General features: G+C 45.5%; 1 protein-coding gene across 1 annotated transcript in view; it reads left to right on the top strand.

The window, feature by feature from the left end:
* The window catches only part of glra3 (glycine receptor, alpha 3), a 257,751-nt gene that overhangs the window by 92,176 nt on the left and 146,389 nt on the right, over positions 1-19,186 (top strand). Inside the window, exon 3 of the mRNA XM_068028776.1 lies at positions 13,938-14,005. Coding sequence (XP_067884877.1) covers positions 13,938-14,005 — 68 coding nt within the window. The remainder of the gene's footprint in view (positions 1-13,937; positions 14,006-19,186) is intronic.

Here is a 19,186-nt window from a genome sequence, read left to right as displayed (position 1 = left end):
AAAATAAGCTGATAAAAATTGATTAAAACACTAATTAACTAATTAATAAGTAGAGTAACTAAACCAGAGGGAAGAGATTACTGTATTCAGACAGCATTTAATATTTATTGGAGAAATCTAGCACCAGGGACCACAGTGAAGTGTGTCATAATTTAGTAAGGATTTAATAAGTATTTTTTTATATCAATTAACTAATTAGTGATAGAAATGGCAGTTAGAGGGGTGAAGTGCTTCACCTGTGAGATGTGGGAAGTCCGTGACGCTTCCAGCGTTCTGGGCGACTACATCTGCAGGAAGTGTACCCAGTTGCAGCTCCTCACAGACCACATGGATCGGTTGGAGCAGCAACTGGATGCACTTAGGAGCATGCAGGTGGCAGAAAGTGTCATAGACAGGAGTTTTAGAGAAGTGGTTACACCCAAAGTGCAGGCAGATAGATGGGTGACTGCTAGAAGGGAAGGCAGTCAGTGCAGGAATCCCCTGTGGCTATCCCCCTCTCTAACAAGTATACCATTTTGGATACTGTTGGGGGGGATGGCCTATCGGGAAAACAGCAGCAGCCAGAGCAGTGGCACCATGGCTGGCACTGTTGTTCAGCAGGGAGGGACAAAGCGCAGAAGAGCAATAGTTATAGGGGACTCTATAGTCAGGGGCACAGATAGGCGCTTCTGTGGACGTGAAAGAGACTCCAGGAAGGTATGTTGCCTCCCTGGTGCCGGGTCAAGGATGTCTCTGAACGGACAGAGGGAATTCTGAAGGGGGAGGGTGAACAGCCAGAGGTTGTGGTACACATCGGGACCAATGACATAGGCAGGAAGAGTGATGAGGTCTTGCAGGGGGAGTTTAGGGAGTTAGGTAGTAAGTTTAAAAAAACAGGACCTCCAGGGTTGTAATCTCGGGATTAATCCCTGTACCACGTGCCAGTGAGGCTAGAAATAGGAAGATAGTGCAGCTAAACATAGATATCTGGACCATTGGGCTCTCTTCAGGGACAGATGGGACCTGTACAAGAAGGATGGGTTGCATCTAAACTGGAGGGGCACTAATATCCTGGCTGCAAGGTTTGCTAGCGTCACTCGGGAGGGTTTAAACTGGTGTGGCAGGGGGGTGGGAACCAGAGCAGTAGGACAGCTAGTGAAATAAATGAGGAGGACATAGTAAATAAGGCCAGTAGGACTAAGAGGAAGAGCAGGCAGGGAGATGTTGTGGAACACAGCGGGACTGGTGGTCTGAAGTGCATTTGTTTCAATGCGAGAAGTATAACAGGTAAGGCAGATGAACTTAGAGCTTGGATTAGTACTTGGAAATATGATGTTGTTGCTATTACAGAGACCTTGGTTGAGGGAAGGGCAGGATTGGCAGCTAAATGTTCCAGGCATTAGAAGCTTCAGGCGGGATAGAGGGGGATGTAAAAGGGGTGGGGGAGTTGCATTACTGGTTAAGAAGAATATCACAGCTGTACTGCGGGAGGACACCTCAGAGGGGTCATGCAGCAAGGCAATATGGGTGGAGCTCAGGAATAGGAAGGGTGCAGTCACGATGTTTGGGGTTTACTACAGGCCTCCCAACAGCCAGCGGGAGGTAGAGGAGCAGATATGTAGACAGATTTTTGAAAGATGTAAAGGTGACAGGGTTGTAGTGGTGGGTGATTTTTAACTTCCCCAATATTGACTGGGACTCACTTAGTGCTAGGGGCTTGGATGGGGCAGAATTTGTGAGGAGCATCCAGGAGGGCTTCTTGAAACAGTATGCAGATAGTCCAACTAGGGATGGGGCCATTCTGGACCTGGTATTGGGGAATGAGCCCGGCCAGGTGGTCGAAGTTTCAGTGGGGGAGCATTTCGGGAGCAGTGACCATAATTCCATAAGTTTTAAGGTACTTGTGGATAAGGATAAGAGTAGTCCTCGGGTGAAGGTGCTAAATTGGGGAAAGGCTAATTATAACAATATTAGGCAGGAACTGAAGAATTTAGATTGGGGGTGGCTGTTTGAGGGTAAATCAACATCTGACATGTGGGAGTCTTTCAAACGTCAGCTGATTAGAATCCAGGACCAACATGTTCCTGTGAGGAAGAAAGTCAAGTTTGGCAAGTTTCAGGAAGCTTGGATAACACGGGATATTGTGAGCCTCGTCAAAAAGAAAAAGGAAGCATTTGTAAGGGCTGGAAGGCTAGGAACAGATGAATATAAAGACAGTAGGAAGGAACTTAAGCAAGGAGTTAGGAGGGCTAAAAGGGGTCATGAAAAGTCATTGGCAAACAGGATTAAGGAAAATCCCAAGGCTTTTTATACATATATAAAGAGCAAGAAGGTAACCAGGGAAAGGGTTGGCCCACTGAAGGACAGAGATGGGAATCTATGCGTGGAGCCAGAGGAAATGGGCAAGGTGCTAAATGAGTACTTTGTATCAGTATTCACCAAGGAGAAGGACTTGGTGGATGATGAGCCTAGGGAAGGGAGTGCAGATAGTCTCAGTCATCTCATTATCAAAAAGGAGGAGGTGTTGGGTGTCTTGCAAAGCATTAAGGTAGATAAGTCCCCAGGGCCTGATGGGATCTACCCTAGAATACTGAGGGAGGCGAGGGAAGAAATTGCTGGGGCCTTGACAGAAATCTTTGCATCCTCATTGGCGACAGGTGAGGTCCCAGAAGACTGGAGAACAGCCAATGTTGTTCCTTTGTTTAAGAAGGGTGGCAAGGATAATCCAGGAAATTATAGGCCGGTGAGCCTTACGTCAGTGGTAGGGAAACTATTTGAGAGGATTCTTCGGGACAGGATTTACTCCCATTTGGAAACAAACAAACTTATTAGCGAGAGACAGCATGGTTTTGTGAAGGGGAGGTCGTGTCTTACTAATTTGATTGAGTTTTTTGAGGAAGTGACGAAGATGGTTGATGAGGGAAGGGCGGTGGATGTTGTCTATATGGACTTTCGTAAAGCCTTTGACAAGGTCCCGCATGGCAGACTGGTGCAAAAGGTGAAGTCACACGGGATCAGAGGTGAACTGGCAAGATGGATACAGAACTGGCTCGGTCACGGAAGACAGAGGGTAACAGTGGCTGGGTGTTTTTCTGAATGGAGGGATGTGACTAGTGGTGTTCTGCAGTGATCAGTGCTGGGACCTTTGCTGTTTGTAATATATATAAATGATTTGGAGGAAAATGTAGCTGGTCTGATTAGTAAGTTTGCGGACGACACAAAGGTTGGTGGAGTTGCGGATAATGATGAGGATTGTCAGAGGATACAGCAGGATATAGATCGGTTGGAGACTTGGGCGGAGAAATGGCAGATGGAGTTTAATCCGGACAATTGTGAGGTAATGCATTTTGGAAGGTCTAATGCAGGTGGGAGGTATGCAGTGAATGGCAGAGCCCTTAGGAGTATTGACAGGCAGAGAGATCTGGGCGTACAGGTCCACAGGTCACTGAAAGTGGCAACGCAGGTGGATAAGGTAGTCAAGAAGGCATACGGCATGCTTGCCTTCATCGGTCGGGGCATAGAGTATAAAAATAGGCAAGTCATGTTGCAGCTGTACAGAACTTTAGTTAGGCCACACTTAGAATATTGTGTGCAATTCTGGTCGCCACACGACCAGAAGGACGTGGAGGCTTTGGAGATAATACAGAGGAGGTTTACCAGGATGTTGCCTAGTCTGGAGGGCATTAGCTATGAGGAGAGGTTGGAAAAACTCGGATTGTTTTCACTGGAACGACGGAGGTGGAGGGGCGACGTGATAGAGGTTTACAAAGTTATGAGCGGCGTGGAAAGAGTGGATAGTCATAAGCTTTTTCCCAGGGTGGAAGAGTCAGTTACTAGGGGACATAGGTTTAAGGTGCGAGGGGCAAAGTTTAGAGGGGATGTGCGAGGCAAGTTTTTTTACACAGAGGTTGGTGAGTGCCTGGAACTTGCTGCCAGGGGAGGTGATTGAAGCAGATACGATAGTGACGTTTAAGAGACATCTTGACAAATATATGAATAGGAAGTGAATAGAGGGATATGGGCCCTGGAAGTGCAGAAGGTGTTACTTTTGGCAGGCATCAAGATCGGTGCAGGCTTGGAGGGCCGAATGGCCTGTTCCTGTGCTGTCCTGTTCTTTGTTCTCTCTCTTTCTCCTTCACTCTCTCTCTTTCTCCTTCACTCTCTCTCTTTCTCCTTCACTCTCTCTCTTTCTCCTTCACTCTCTCTCTCCTTCTCCTTCACTCTCTCTCTCCTTCTCCTTCTCTCTCTCTCTCCTTCTCTTCCTCTCTCTCCCTTTCTCTCCTTCCTTTTCTTCCATCTCTTCTTCTTTCCTTCTCTCCTTTCTGCTCCCCTCTTCCCCCCCCCCCCCCCCCACCCTCTGCTCACAGTGGACAGGCTTTGGGGAGTCAGGAGGTGACGCTGACTGCAGAATGCCCAGCCCCTGTCCTACTCTTGTAGTCATGTGGTTGGTTCACTTCAGTTTCTGGTCGACCCTCGGGATGTGGATGGTGGGAGATTCAGTGATAGTAATTCTGTTGAGTATCGCAGGGAAGTGGTTAGATTTTCTCCTGTTGAAGATGATCATTGCCTGGTACGTGTCTGGTACAAATGTTACATGCTATTTATCAACCCAAGCCTGAATGTTGTCCAGGTCTTTTTGTATGTGGACACTGACTGATTCAGTATCTGAGGAGTTGTGAATGGGACTGAACTCCCTGAAATCATCAGCAAACATCCCCACTTCTGACCTTATGATGGAGGGAAGATCATTGATCAAGCAGTTGTCCTGAGGAAATCCAGCAGCAATGTCATGGGCTGAGGTGATTGGCCTCCTGCAGCCACAAATATTTCATTTGTGCGAGTGGAGTGTTTTCCCACTTCTTCCCATTGACTTCCATTTTGTTAGGGCTCCTTAATGCCACACATGCTCAAATGCTGAAATAAAAACAAAGTGCTGGAAATACTCAGCAGGTCAGGCAGCATCTGTGGAGAGAGAGAGAGAGAAGCAGAGTTAACGTTTCAGGTCTGTGATATATTCTGATGAAAGGGCACAGACCTGAAAGGTTAACTCTGTTTCTCTCTCCACAGATGCTGCCTGACCTGCTGAGTATTTCCAGCACTTTCCAGTTTTATTTCAGATTTCCAGCATCTGCAGTATTTTGCTTTTATTTTCATGGTCAAATGCTGCCTTGATGTCACCTCACCTCTGGAATTCAGCTCCTTCTGTCCATGTTTGGACCAAGGCTGTAATGAAATCTGGAGCTGGGTGGCCCTGGCAGAACCCAAACTGAGCATTCAATAGCTTTAAAAGAAGAAACACAAACTCCCTACAGAAATTAACTGAAAAAAGCAATGGGTATTTGAGTTGCACACACAACAGAACTCTCAAATGTAATCCTGACACCTAATTGGACACAATTAGCATATCCTTTAAAACCTTGCTTTAAAACATTGCTTAAAAACTCGCAATAAAACATCAGAAAAATTATGTTGCATCCTGTTGTTCCTAAAGTTCTGTACATAATTTGACACCCATTTTGAGCCAGTGTAATTGTAGGAAATTTGTGTGTCTGAATCTTTAACCTGAAAGCAGAGCCATTATACTGAGCTGAGATGCACTCGGGTGTAGGGATCAATAGGCAGGCGCAAAAGTGTGAGGAAATTCAGGACGAGCATAATTACAGGCATAACACGCGTCTGTCTGAGTTTCCTCAAACATTTACAGCCCAAGTGCGTATGGCTCTCAGTGGCAATACACAGTAAATTCCGTGCCAGGGCAGGACTGAGATCAGCTGCAACGCACCCTGTTGTTAAACTCTTCATGAAAGCAAGAGGGGCGAGTGGGGGTTGGGGGGGGGGGGGGGCAGTCTTCTCACTATAGTGATGTATAAATGAAATTAGTGTGTTAATGTCCCTTGCTGAAAACAAGATGGATTTTACACATTGCAAGAGCACTCTTAATGAATTGAGTATTTTCAGTGAATCTGCAATTTCTGAATATTTTTTTTTTTATTCATTCATGGGATGTGGGCATTGCTGGCCAAGCCAGCATTTATTGCCCATCCCTAATTACCCTTGAGAAGGTGGAGCTGAGCTGCCTTTTTGAAATGCTACAGTCCATGTGGGGTAGGTACACCCACAGTGCTGTTAGGAAGGGAGTTCCAGGATTTTGACTCAGTGACCGTGAAGGAACGACGATATAGTTCCAAGTCAGGATGGTGGTGTTCCCATGCACTTGTTGCCCTTGTCCTTCTCGCTGGTAGAGGCTTAGGGTATGGAAGGTACTGTCTAAGGAGCCTTGGTGCATTGCTGCAGTGCATCTTGTAGATGGTACACACTGCTGCCACTGTCGGTCGGTGGTGGAGGGAGTGAATGTTTGTAGATGGGGTGTCAATAAAGCGGGCTGCTTTGTCCTGGATGATGTCGAGCTTCTCTTCTGGCCAATGGTAGCCCCGAGGATATTGATAGTGGGGGATTCAGCAATGGTAATGCAATTGAATGTCAAGGGGAGATGGTTAGATTCTCTCTTGTTGGAGATGGTCATTGCCTGGCACTTGTGTGGTGCGAATGTTACTTGCCACAAATCAACCCAAGCCTGTATATTGTCCAGGTCTTGCTGCATTTCTACACGGACTGCTTCAGTATCTGAGGAGTCACGAATGGTGCTGAACATTGTGCAATCATCAGCGAACATCCCCACTTATGTCCTTACGATTGAAGGAAGGTCATTGCTGAAGCAGCTGAAGATGGTTGGGCCCAGGACACTACCCTGAGGAACTCCTGCAGTGATGTCCTGGAGCTCAGATGATTGACCTCCAACAACCACAGCTATCTTCCTTTGTGCTAGGTATGACTCCAGCCAGCGGAGGGTTTTCCCCCTGATTCCCATTGACTCCAGTTTTGCTCGGGGTCCTTGATGCCATACTCGGTCAAATGCTGCCTTGATGTCAAGGGCAGTCACTCTCACCTCACCTCTTGAGCTCAGCTTTTTTGTCCATGTTTGAACCAAGGCTGTAATGAGGTCAGGAGCTGAGTGGCCCTGGCGGAACCCAAACTGGGCGTCACTGAGCAGGTTATTGCTAAGCAAGTGCCGCTTGACAGCACTGTTGATGACACCTTCCATCATTTTACTGATGATTGAGAGTAGACTGATGGGGTGGTAATTGGCCGGGTTGGACTTGTCCTGCTTTTTGTGTAGAGGACATACCTGGGCAATTTTCCACATTGCAGGGGAGATGCCAGTGTTGTAGCTGTACTGGAACAGCTTGGCTAGGGGCGCAGCAAGTTCTGGAGCGCAGGTCTTCAGTACTATTGCCGGAATATTGTCAGGGCCCGTAGCCTTTGCAGTATCCAATGCTTTCAGTCGTTTCTTGATATCATGCGGAGTGAATCGAATTGGCTGAAGTCTGGCATCTGTGATGCTGCGGACTTCAGGGGGAGGCCGAGAAGGATCATCAATTCTGCACTTCTGGCTGAAGATTGTTGCAAATGCTTCAGCTTTATCTTTCACACTGATGTGCTGGGCTCCCCCATCATTAAGGATGGGGATATTTGTGGAGCCACCTCCTCCAGTTAGTTGTTTAATTGTCCACCACCATTCACGGCTGGCTGTGGCAGGACTGCAGAGCTTAGATCTGATCCGTTGGTTACTGGATCACTTAGCTCGGTCTGTCGCATGCTGCTTATGCAGTTTGGCATGCCGATAGTCCTGTGTTGTAGCTTCACCAGGTTGACACTTCATTTTGAGGTATGCCTGGTGCTGTTCCTGGCATGGCCTCCTGCACTATTCATTGAACAGAGTTGGTCTGCTGACTTGATGGTAATGGTAGAGTGTGGGATATGCCGGACCATGAGGTTACAGATTGTGGTTGAGTAGAATACTGCTGCTGCTAATGGCCCATAGCGCCTCATGGGTGCCCAGTTTTGCATTGCTAGATCTGTTCAAAATCTATCCCATTTAGCACGGTAGTAGTGCCACACAACATGATGGACAGTATCCTCAATGTGAAGGCGGGACTTAGTCTCCACAAGGACTGTGTGGTGGTCACTCCTACCAATGCTGTCATGGACAGATGCATCTGCGGCAGGCAGATTGGTTAGGACGAGGTCAAGTATGTTTTCTCCTCTTGTTGGTTCCCTCACCACCTTCCGCATACCCAGTCTAGCAGATATGTCCTTTGGGACTCGGCCAGCTCGGTCAGTAGTGTTGCTACCGAGCCATTCATAGAACATAGAACAGTACAGCACAGTACAGGCCCTTCGGCCCACGATGTTGTGCCGAACCTTTAACCTACTCTAAGATCAACCTAACTACCTACCCTTCATTCTACTATCATCCATGTACCTATCCAAGAGTCGCTTAAATGCCCCTAATGTATATGCTTCTACTACCACCGCTGGCAGCGCATTCCACGCACCCACCACTCTCTGTGTAAAGAACCTACCTCTGACATCTCCCCGAAACCTTCCTCCAATCACCTTAAAATTATGCCCCCTGGTGATAGCCCTTTCCACCCTGGGAAAAAGTCTCTGGCTATCCACTCTATCTATGCCTCTCATCATCTTGTACTCCTCTATCAAGTCACCTCTCATCCTTCTTCTCTCCAATGAGAAAAGCCCCAGCTCCCTCAATCTTTCTTCGTAGGACATGCCCGCCAGTCCAGGCAGCATCCTGGTAAATCTCCTCTGCACCCTCTCTAAAGCTTCCACATCCTTCCTATAATGAGGCGACCAGAACTGAACACAATATTCCAAGTGTGGTCGAACCAAGGCCTTATAGAGCTGCAGCATAACCTCGCAGCTCTTGAACTCAATCCCCCTGTTAATGAAAGCCAACACACCATACACCTTCTTAACAACCCTATCAACTTGGGTGGCAACTTTGAGCGATCTATGGACATGGACCCCAAGATCCCTCTGTTCCTCCACACTACCAAGAATCCTGTCTTTAAGCCTGTATTCTGCATTCAAATTCGACCTTCCAAAATGAATCACTTCACACTTTTCCAGGTTGAACTCCATCTGCCACTTCTCAGCCCAGCTCTGCATCCTGTCAAAGTCCCATCGCAACCTACAACAGCCTTCCACACTATCCACAACTCCAGCAACCTTCGTGTCATCGTCAAACTTGCTAACCCAGCTTTCCACTTCATCATCCAAGTCATTTATAAAAATCACAAAGAGCAGAGGTCCCAGAACAGATCCCTGTGGAACACCACTGGTCACCGAGCTCCAGGCTGAATACTTTCCATCTACTACCACCCTCTGTCTTCTTTGGGCCAGCCAATTTTGTATCCAGACAGCCAACTTTCCCTGTATCCCATGCCTCCTTACTTTCTGAATGAGCCTACCATGGGGAACCTTATCAAACGCCTTGCTAAAATCCATATACACCACATCCACTGCTCTTCCTTCATCAACGTGTTTTGTCACATCTTCAAAGAATTCAATAAGGCTTGTGAGGCATGAGCTGCCCCTCACAAAGCCATGCTGACTGTCTCTAATCAAACTATGCTTTTCCAAATAATCATAAATCCTGGTTCTCAGAATCCTCTCCAATAATTTGCCCACTACCGACATAAGACTGACTGGTCTATAATTCCCAGGGTTATCCCTATTCCCTTTCTTGAACAAGGGAACAATATTTGCCACCCTCCAATCATCCGGCACGACTCCAGTGGACAGTGAAGACGCAAAGATCATCGCCAAAGGCGCAGTAATCTTGTCCCTCGCTTCCCGTAATATCCTTGGGTATATCCCTTCTGGCCCCGGGGACTTACCTGTCGTCATATCATTCAAAATTTCCAGCACATCCTCCCTCTTAACATCAACCTTTTCGAGCATATCGGCCTGTTCCACGCTGTCCTCACAAACGACCAGGTCCCTCTCACTAGTGAATACTGAAGCAAAGTATTCATTTAGGACCTCCCCTACCTCCTCCGACTCCAGGAACATGTTCCCTCCACTATCCCTGATCGGCCCTACCCTCACTCTGGCCATCCTCTTGTTCCTCACATAAGAGTAGAACGCCTTGGGATTTTCCTTAATCCTATCCGCCAAGACTTTTTCATGTCCCCTTCTAGCTCTCCTAAGTCCATTCTTCAGTTCCTTCCTGGCTACCTTGTAATCCTCTAGTGCCCTGTCTGATCCTTGCTTCCTCAACCTTAAGTAAGCTTCCTTCTTCCTCTTGACTAGCTGTTCCACATCTCTCATCATCCAAGGTTCCTTCACCCTGCCATCCCTTCCCTGCCTCATCGGGACAAACCTATCCAGCAGTCGCAGCAAGTGCTCCCTAAACAACCTCCACATTTCTGTCGTGCATTTCCCTGAGAACATCTGTTCCCAATTTATGCTCCCCAGTTCCTGCCTAATAGCATTGTAATTCCCCCTTCCCCAATTAAATATTTTCCCATCCCGTCTGCGCCTGTCTTGGTGATGGGCATTGAAATCCCCGACCCAGAGTACATTCTGTGTTCTCTCCACCCTCAGTGCCTCTTCCAAGTGCTGTTCAACATGGAGGAGTACTGACTTATCAGCTGAGGGGGGGCAATGGGTGGTAATCAGCAGGAGGTTTTCTTGCCCATGTTTGATCTGATGCCATGAGACTTCAAGAGGTCCAGAGTCGATGTTGAGGACTCCCAGGGCAACTCCCTCCCTACTGTATACCACTGTGCCGCCACCTCAGGTGGGTCTGTTCTGCTGGTGGGACAGGACATACCTGGGGATGGTGATGACATTGTCTGTCAGGTATGATTCCGTGAGTATGACTATGTCAGGCTGTTGCTTGACTAGTCTGTGGGACAGCTCTCGCAACTTTGGCACAAGTCCAAATATTAGTAAGGAGGACTTTGCAGGGTCGACAGGGCTGGGTTTGCCATTGTTGTTTCCGGTGCCTTGGTTAATGCCAGGTAGTCCATCCGGTTTCATTCCTTTTTATTGACTTCGTAGCGGTTAGGTACAACTGAGTGGCTTGCTAAGCCATTTCAGAGGGGATGTAAGAGTCAACCACATTGCTGTGGGTCTGGAGACACATGTCGGCCAGACCAGGTAAGGACAGCAGATTTCCTTCCCTAAAGGGCATTAGTGAACCAGATGGGTTTTTTACAACAATCAACAATGGTTTCATGGGCATCATTAGACTAGCTTTTTAATTCCAGATTTATTAATTGAATTCAGTTTCCACCTTCTGCTATGGTGGGATTCGAACCCATGTCCCCAGAGCAATACCCTGGGTCTCTGGGTTACTAGTCTAGTGACAATACCACTACGCCACCGCCTCCCCTGTAATATGTAACTGTTAACTTTTCAAGGGCTTTGTATTGCAGTGATGGAAGGAAATTCTGGCAGTATTTATTTTCAACGTCAGAGCCAGGAGTCAGTGGTGAAAGCAATAGGCCATGGCAAACCAAACTGTAGAACAGTGAGGTGGCCTAGCTGTATTATAATATCAATTCATTGACATCTTGAGTTTGGGTGAAAAACTATTGGAGCAAGTCTTGAGCGATGACTCAAGCTGGATAAGTTAGGTATTCCTAAATTCCATGGTCTCAAAACTCCAATTTGTTCACAAATAAAAAGAGAATGCTGGAAATACTCAGCAGGTTAGGCAGAATATATATATTGAGAGAGTAACTGAGTTAAAGCTTCAGGTCGATGACCTTTCAGAACTGGCAAAGGTCAAGGATTAACAGGTTTTAAGCAAGTATAGAGTTGAGAAAAGAACAAAAGAGAAGGTCTGTCATAAAATGGAAGGCAGGAGAGATTAAACAGCAAAAGGGGTGTGGTCAAGGCAAAAGATGATAATGGGTTAATAAAGAAACAAAAGATGGGTCTTGAGGAGTTGTAAATGGGAACAGTGGTATCATTAGCTACAGCTGCCATCTGAAAAACGGGAGCAGGGGTTCTGACCTGAAATTGTTGTATTCAATGTTGAGTCCAGAAGGCTGCAAAGAAAGACAAGTGGTGTTCCTCGAGCTTGCATTGAGCTTCATTAGAACAATGCAGAAGGGCAAGGACAGGGAGGTCGGACTGAGAGTGGAGAATTGAAATGGCGGATGACTGGAAGCTCAGGTTCAAGCTTGCAGACTTCATGGAGATATTCTGCAAAGCAATCACCCAATCTGTATATCTCTAATGTAGAGGAGATCGCATCATGAACAGTGAATACAAAATACTCGTACGCGTCCTTTTGACAAAGTTAAGGTTGTCTTGTGTGTTATTTATCGAGAGTAACCTTTTCTGACAGGAAAGCGCAATGCCAGATGGCGGGCACAGAAGTGAAAGGATTAAAAGTGATATTGTTTGCATGTAATCATTTCTTGCCTGTGGTCGTGGAACAAAGGAAACAAAGTAAGGAAAAGAAAGAAAATGGGAGGAAAATACAGTTTAAAAAAACAAGTCGATTGACTCAAGTCGATAAATGTGAGGTGGCAGTCCCATCTTTTGGTGCATAGGCGCCTCCTCCATCATGGAGTATGTGCAACCATCTTCAGCTATCTTCAGCCAGAAGTCATGGAGTCATTACAGCACAGAAGGAGGCCATTCAGCCCATTGAGTCCATGCAACTCTGTGAAGCAATCCAGTCAGTTCTATTCTTGTGCTGTATCCCCATCAAACTGCAAGTTTATTTCCCTCAAGTGCCCATCCAATTTCCTTTTGAAATCATTGGTCACCTCACTTCCACCACTCTCGTAGGCACTGAGATCCAGGTCATTACCATTCACTGGGTAAAAAAAAAAAGTTCCTCCTCGCATCTCTTGCCCAAAATTTTAAATCTGTGTCCCCCAGTCCTTGTACCATCAGCTAATGCGAACAGCTTTTCCTTGTGTACTTTATCTAAACCTATCATAATTTTGTACACCTCTATTAATCTTCTGTTAATTTCCTTTACTCCATGGAGAACAACCTCAGCTTCAACAACCTAACATTGTAGCTAAAATCTCTCATCCCTAGAACCATTCTGGTAAATGTCCTCTGCACCGTCTCAAGGATCCTCATATCCTTCCTAAAATGTGGTGACCAGTACTGGATGCAATACTCCAGTTGTGGCCTAACCAGAGCTTTATGAATTTTCAGCATAACCTTCCTGTTTTTGTACTCAATACCTTCTATTTATGAAGCCCAAGATTCCATACGCTTTGCTAATTACAGTCTCACTATGTCCTTCCTTCAATGATCGATGCACATGAACCCCCGGGTCCCTCTGTCCCTGCACACTTTTTTTAGAACAGTGCTAATGTCGATATTGCCTCTCCCTTCTGCCAAAATGCATCACCTCCTACTACTTGAAGACAAAGTTAGCACTTAATCCCAGTGAAAATTAGGTTAATGGAATTTGACAATGTCCAGACTCCTTATGAGAGAAAACAGCAATGAGGATATGAAAATGATGGGCAGGAAAAGACCAGATGGTCCATCATGCCTACCCTACATCCATGATACCTGGTGCATCATCTCTAGACATCTACCATCCTCCTCCCACACCCACAGGTATGTAATCTGCTAGGAGAGGTGAAAAACCTTGAACCAATAATGGGGGAAAAATATTCAGAAAGATTGCTCTCTGATCCCCGTAGGCAATCGAAACCAGTCCAGGAGATCACAGGGACCACGTGTTATCTGATTATCCACTTAACTTATATATGGTGCAATCTCTGCGTCAGTTTGCCTTCACAGCAGAAACTGACATAATCAGTCCTGTCCTGTGGTCTTATTATTGGTCATGAGCCAGGTTATCCTTAGCAGCCGTCACTGAGGAGCCTGCTGCATGCATCCCTTCCAGCTAAAAACAGAGGCACGACGGTGGGAGGCAGAGTGAGGTAATCAGAAAAACGGAAGGGAAAAGCAGCTGTGAACAAGCTCTCTGGGCCTCTGCACAATGTCAAGTGTAAATTAATTCAAATGGACGTTTTCCTTTCAATCTTGCACTTCATGTTGGAGAGAATGTTTGTGCTTCATTGTTTTGCTCATTACTTTTACAGGCCCTCCTGTTAATGTCACCTGCAACATATTTATCAACAGTTTTGGCTCAATTGCAGAGACAACTATGGTGAGTTGAAATATTTATTTCTCCCTTTCCGCAGTAAGTTGTTTGGATAATATATCTGTGAAAAAAAACTCTCCTTTCTAAATTAGCTTTTTGTTCATGGGACAGCTGCCTTTCTTTAAGGCCTATTACATGATGGTTTTATTTAAACATGTCACGTAGAACCTCTTTGAATAAGATATAATAAGCCAGAGAAAATCATAATGATTAAATTCCAATGTTAGGATATAATGGATAAAAACAATAAGAATAGAGACAGCAAGAAAAAAAGTTGTATCAAATAACAAGAGAGTGTTTTACTGAGAAATAAATGACCCCCAGGTCACTGGACCTTACAAAACTTGAACTTTGAAGAATCGCCATATTGATAGTAGACGGGAGTGGAAATTGATTATGCTGGGCCCCCATTCCCTTTTCCCACTCTCTGTAAGCCTGATGTGAGTGCCCCGGAACGCCGTAAATCAGGTTTGGATCAGGAAACAGAGTTCCGGCCTAATGTCGGAGTTTCCTAAGCCTTTTAAAGGACAAAAGGATTCAGGACCCTCTACGCTGATAGATCCCCCCATGTCAGCTCTTGAAGCTATCGGGTTTATCTTTGGCAGTGGTATCCCTAGTGAAATGTGCCTTCACAGTAGAAGTGAGGCCCACCTGAACAATCCAGGCCCGGGATGTGATTTTTTAAAAATATCATAATCAGTCCGCATACAAAGGAGATCAAGGGCACTTGAAGTTCATTTCTCACCGGGGAGCTGACACTGCCTCCGGCCCACCCTGGATCTGTCTACACCCATTATAGCATGCAGCTTTGCCAATGAGCAGGTACCCCAAATTCACCTCTCATGCCAGGTCTTACAAATCAGCTGATGTCCTCTGGGTCTGCACTGGAGGTCACCAATGGGCACATGCTCGAGTGAATGGTCCCCAAGGCTTTGGCCACCTTTCACCTGAGATGAGAAAAAGTAATGTCTTTTCATTATCGATTCCGAAATACTGGAAAATGCACCAGTAACGTGTCAAAAACTCAATTTTTTTCGGGAATACAACTTGAAGATAAATCATATGCTTTTAGTGTTTATATCCCCCCTTTAATTCCTTCATGCACTTAGGCTCTAAGCTCTAGGCCCCTCTTTAAACCACTCTGCTTCTCTTTTTCCTCTTTTAAGATGCTCCTGAAAATCAAGCTTTTGATAGTTTGTTTGTGCTAAAATCTCCTTATGTGGCTTCATATTACATTTTTTTTGATAATGCCTCCAAGAAGCACCTTGGGATGTTTTACTCTTTTAAAGATGATATATAAATATAAGTTGTTGTATGTTTATAATTTCCTCTACAAAAGAGTGAAGGAATGTTGGGTATACCTACAGCTTGAGTTACAAGTGTGTTTCACTTGTTTTCACCAGTCATATATATCTATTCAGGACTGCTCTTGAGTTGTTAGCTTTTCAGGGCATTGTACTTTGAAGCTTATGATTTGCTTTTGCCAGTTCCCTAGGTTGGCATGCTTGGGCACACACCTCTGCCCGAAAGATCTTGTGATATGGTTGATACTGGCACAGCAGCATTTATTATTCAAATCCATAAGGCCATTGAGCTAACCAAGTATGGGACTGGAGTCACGTATAGGCCAGATTGGGGAGTGATGGCAGGTTCACTTATATGAAGGACATTAGAATTGAAAAGAGGTTTGTGAGAAGCGCACTCAGACAGCGATATGATACTTTTTTTTTTAATTAGATCCTAGAAAATAAGTAATTCAGCCGAGAAATGACTTGTTCCAGTTCTTTGGAAGTTAACATGCAATTTTTGGGAGTGCAGAGTAGGGCACGTTCTCAGGGGAAAGCTACAATACTGAAAGCCATACCTCAAGCTAATTGGGTTTGTTCTTGCCAGGATAGCGACTAATTAAGGGGATACGAAATGTACAACAGTCACATTGAGGAAGTAATTTCTGAAATGCCTGTGTAGCCTGGAAGACTCGTGCTGCAGGCACTAATACAAGATACGGTCTGATGAATTGCCTTATCTAAAACCTCTTGTCCATTATTGCAGATTACCCTGACTTTTGCCATACTTTCCTGCATCCTCCTTCAACTATCATCAATGTTCATCTTTTGCTGAATTATTGAGAACATTTCCACATGAATCTTTAGCACAATGCACAAATCAAGTGCAGCATATTTATTCAAACCATTGTGTGTTCTGTGAATGTTCTCCACATGACCTGCCATGGTGGCTTCACTTTGTGTTTAGAACATAAGAAATAGGGGAAATGTAGGCCAAATGGCCCCTTGAGCCTGATCCGCCAATTCAATAAGATCACAGTGGTCTTCTACCTCCGCTCCACTTTCCCACTCTATCCCTATTCCTTGATTTCCTATCAATCTCATTTTTGAGCATACTGATTGACAGACTGACTGAACATCCACAGCCCTCAAAGATAGAGAATTCCAAAGATTCACAACCCTCTGAGCGAAGAAATTTCTCCTCATCTCAGTCCTAAATGACCCCTTATACTGAGACTATGCCCCCTTGTTCTGGACTCTCCATCCAGGGAAAACAGTCTCTCAGCAGCTACCCTGTCAAGCCCCTTAAGAATTTTAAATATTTCAATTCAATTACCTCTCCTTCTAAACTCCAGGAAATATAGGCCTTGTCTACTCATTCTCTGCTCATAGGACAACCCTCTAATCCCAGGAATCAATACAGTGAACCAGGTAAGGCAAGTCTAATTTTCCTTGGGTAAGGAGACCAAAACAGTATACAGTACTCCAGGTGTGATCTCACCAATTAAATTTAATTTTAGCAAAACTTCACTACTCTTAGACTCAAATGCCCTTGCAGTAAAGATTAACATACAATGTTCCTTCCTAATTGCTTGCTGTACCTGCATGTTAAGGTTCTACGATTTTGGAACAAGGACACCCAAAACCCTCTGCACACCAACATTTACTTGTCTCTCGCTGTTGAAAAATTTTTCTGCTTTTTTTTTCCCATCAAAGTGGATGGTTTAGTAATTGGGGATTCCTGCAACATTTAACACCAAACCTGCTGCTTCCTCTCAGCAGAAGGAGTGAGTGCTGCTGGAACAGGAGAAGAATTTACTTTTTGGGATCCTGGTGACTAGAAACTCAGCTGGACCAGCTATATAAATACCATGGCTACAGGAGCAGGTCAAAGGCTAGGTATTCTCTGCTGCTGACTCCCCAAAGCCTGTCCATCATCTACAAAGCACAGGTCAGGGGTATGGTGGAATACTCTGCACTTGCTTGGATAGGTGTAGCTGCAATACCACCAGCCAAGACAAAGCAGTCCACTTGATTGGAGCCCCCATCCATCACTTTAAACATTCACTCCCTCCACCACCAGCACACCATGGCCGCAGTGTATAATACCATCTACAGGATGCACTGCAGCAATTCCCAATCCTGTGACCTCCACCACCTAGAAGGACTAGGGTAGCAGGCATATGGCAACACAATCACATCTCAGTCACACACCATCCTGATTTGGGCAGATATTGCCATTCCTTCATGGTCAACGAACAGCACAGTGGGAGTACTTTCACCGCGTTATCTGCAGCGGTTCAGAAAGAAGGCTACCTTCTGTGGGCAACTAGGGAAGGGCAGTTAATACTGGCATTGCAAGTGATGTCTATATCCCCAGAATGAATTTAAAAAAGTCATCTTGTGGGGTGTTTTGTGATAACCTTGCATCTGAGTCCACTGCTGTTGCGGCTGATAGGCAATTATCCAATTCACTCCTGCTGTAGTCATGCTTCAGCTGCCGGCACTCCCTAAGCATGTCCACTGACCTGTGTGAAACACGACTTTTCATGGCAGCCAAGAGACCTGTGAGCCTTGCCAGAAGGTTGCCTCTATGTGACCTTGCAGTAGGTCGAAGCCGGCCAAGGAAAGATCTTTAAGACTTGAGCCCAAGGCCTCAATAGCAGCAGTAGAAGTACTTTTGAGATATCTGTGCCAATGGCTTGTGCCACGTAGGGCTCTGCTGCAGATGTCACAGAATTTCCCACATGCTTCATACAGCCTGCAGTGCAGACAGCTATTCATCTGTGCCTGTAGCTCTGGCTAATGGGCTGTTCCATCCTTCTCATTATTCTGCACAGATGCAAATAGATGATCGTTCTCGGATAGCAATCTCCTTTTTTTTTTAGAGTCTGAATCCACAGATGCTGCTGTAGAGGCAGGAACTCAGCTGGGCTTCCAGTCAGAAGGCTCATGGGCCTTGGCAACCATTACCACTTTCCCTTCTCCACTTGCACACAGTGACTCACCCTGTACTACCTCTTCAACCTCACTATCTACATCCTCTGGGATGTGTGTAGTCATGCTGATGATTTGGCTACGATAGTAATCTTGATGTAGAATAAATTGCAATGTTCGGAATGGAAGAGCGGAGGAGAATGGAATCGACCACTGGTCAGGCAAATGCTGGCATGCTCGAGGATAGTCTGTGTGGCAGGAGCCTGTACTTTCGTGTCTAAGCAAACAGCGGGGAGCGAATTGTCAAAATGCTACTTCAAATAACCACCTTCTGCCTTTACTTGCATTGTGTAATGTTACTGAATTTTAATGTATGCCTATGTCGCTGCAGTGCAGCATTATATGTCATGAACATCACAGATTAGTCCTGAGCTGCTACCTTCTCCATCCTCAGTGTAGTCAATGCTCTTCTGACTAATTATCTCAGAGGTGGCTTCTTAAAGAAAAAATCAGCAGCTACAGCTTATCATTAAACAACCTCTTCACTTGCCAGCAGAATAATAATACAGTGATAGTGATGGTGTCACAGAGCAGCAGCACAACTACTGGGGCATCCTGCATGCTGGAATTTCATGATTTTCTTTCCTTGTAAGAGGCCTCAATACTGTGTACACTAGTTGTCAAAAGTGCTCAGTAATTGTAAGTAGACCATACACCATCAGCTTCCCATCCAGTGCCTTAGGCTGCTTTTATTAAGTCAAGATTGATTCCATGGGACTTGCTTTAACAAGCCACTGTTTGTTACCATGTAAAAGGATGTAACACTTGTCAGAAATTATTTTCTTGCGTGCTACAATGTGGCAAGCATGTCTTCAGCATAACTGTATTGTAGGTTTACCTTCGCAAATTTCTTCAAGTCTGATATTGCCTTGATAACTTTCGAGCTCCTGGGACTTGGGAAGAC

This window comes from Heterodontus francisci, chromosome 4 (assembly GCF_036365525.1).
Source record: "Heterodontus francisci isolate sHetFra1 chromosome 4, sHetFra1.hap1, whole genome shotgun sequence".
Lineage (NCBI taxonomy): Eukaryota > Metazoa > Chordata > Chondrichthyes > Heterodontiformes > Heterodontidae > Heterodontus > Heterodontus francisci.
This window is presented reverse-complemented; position numbering and strand designations above follow the sequence as displayed.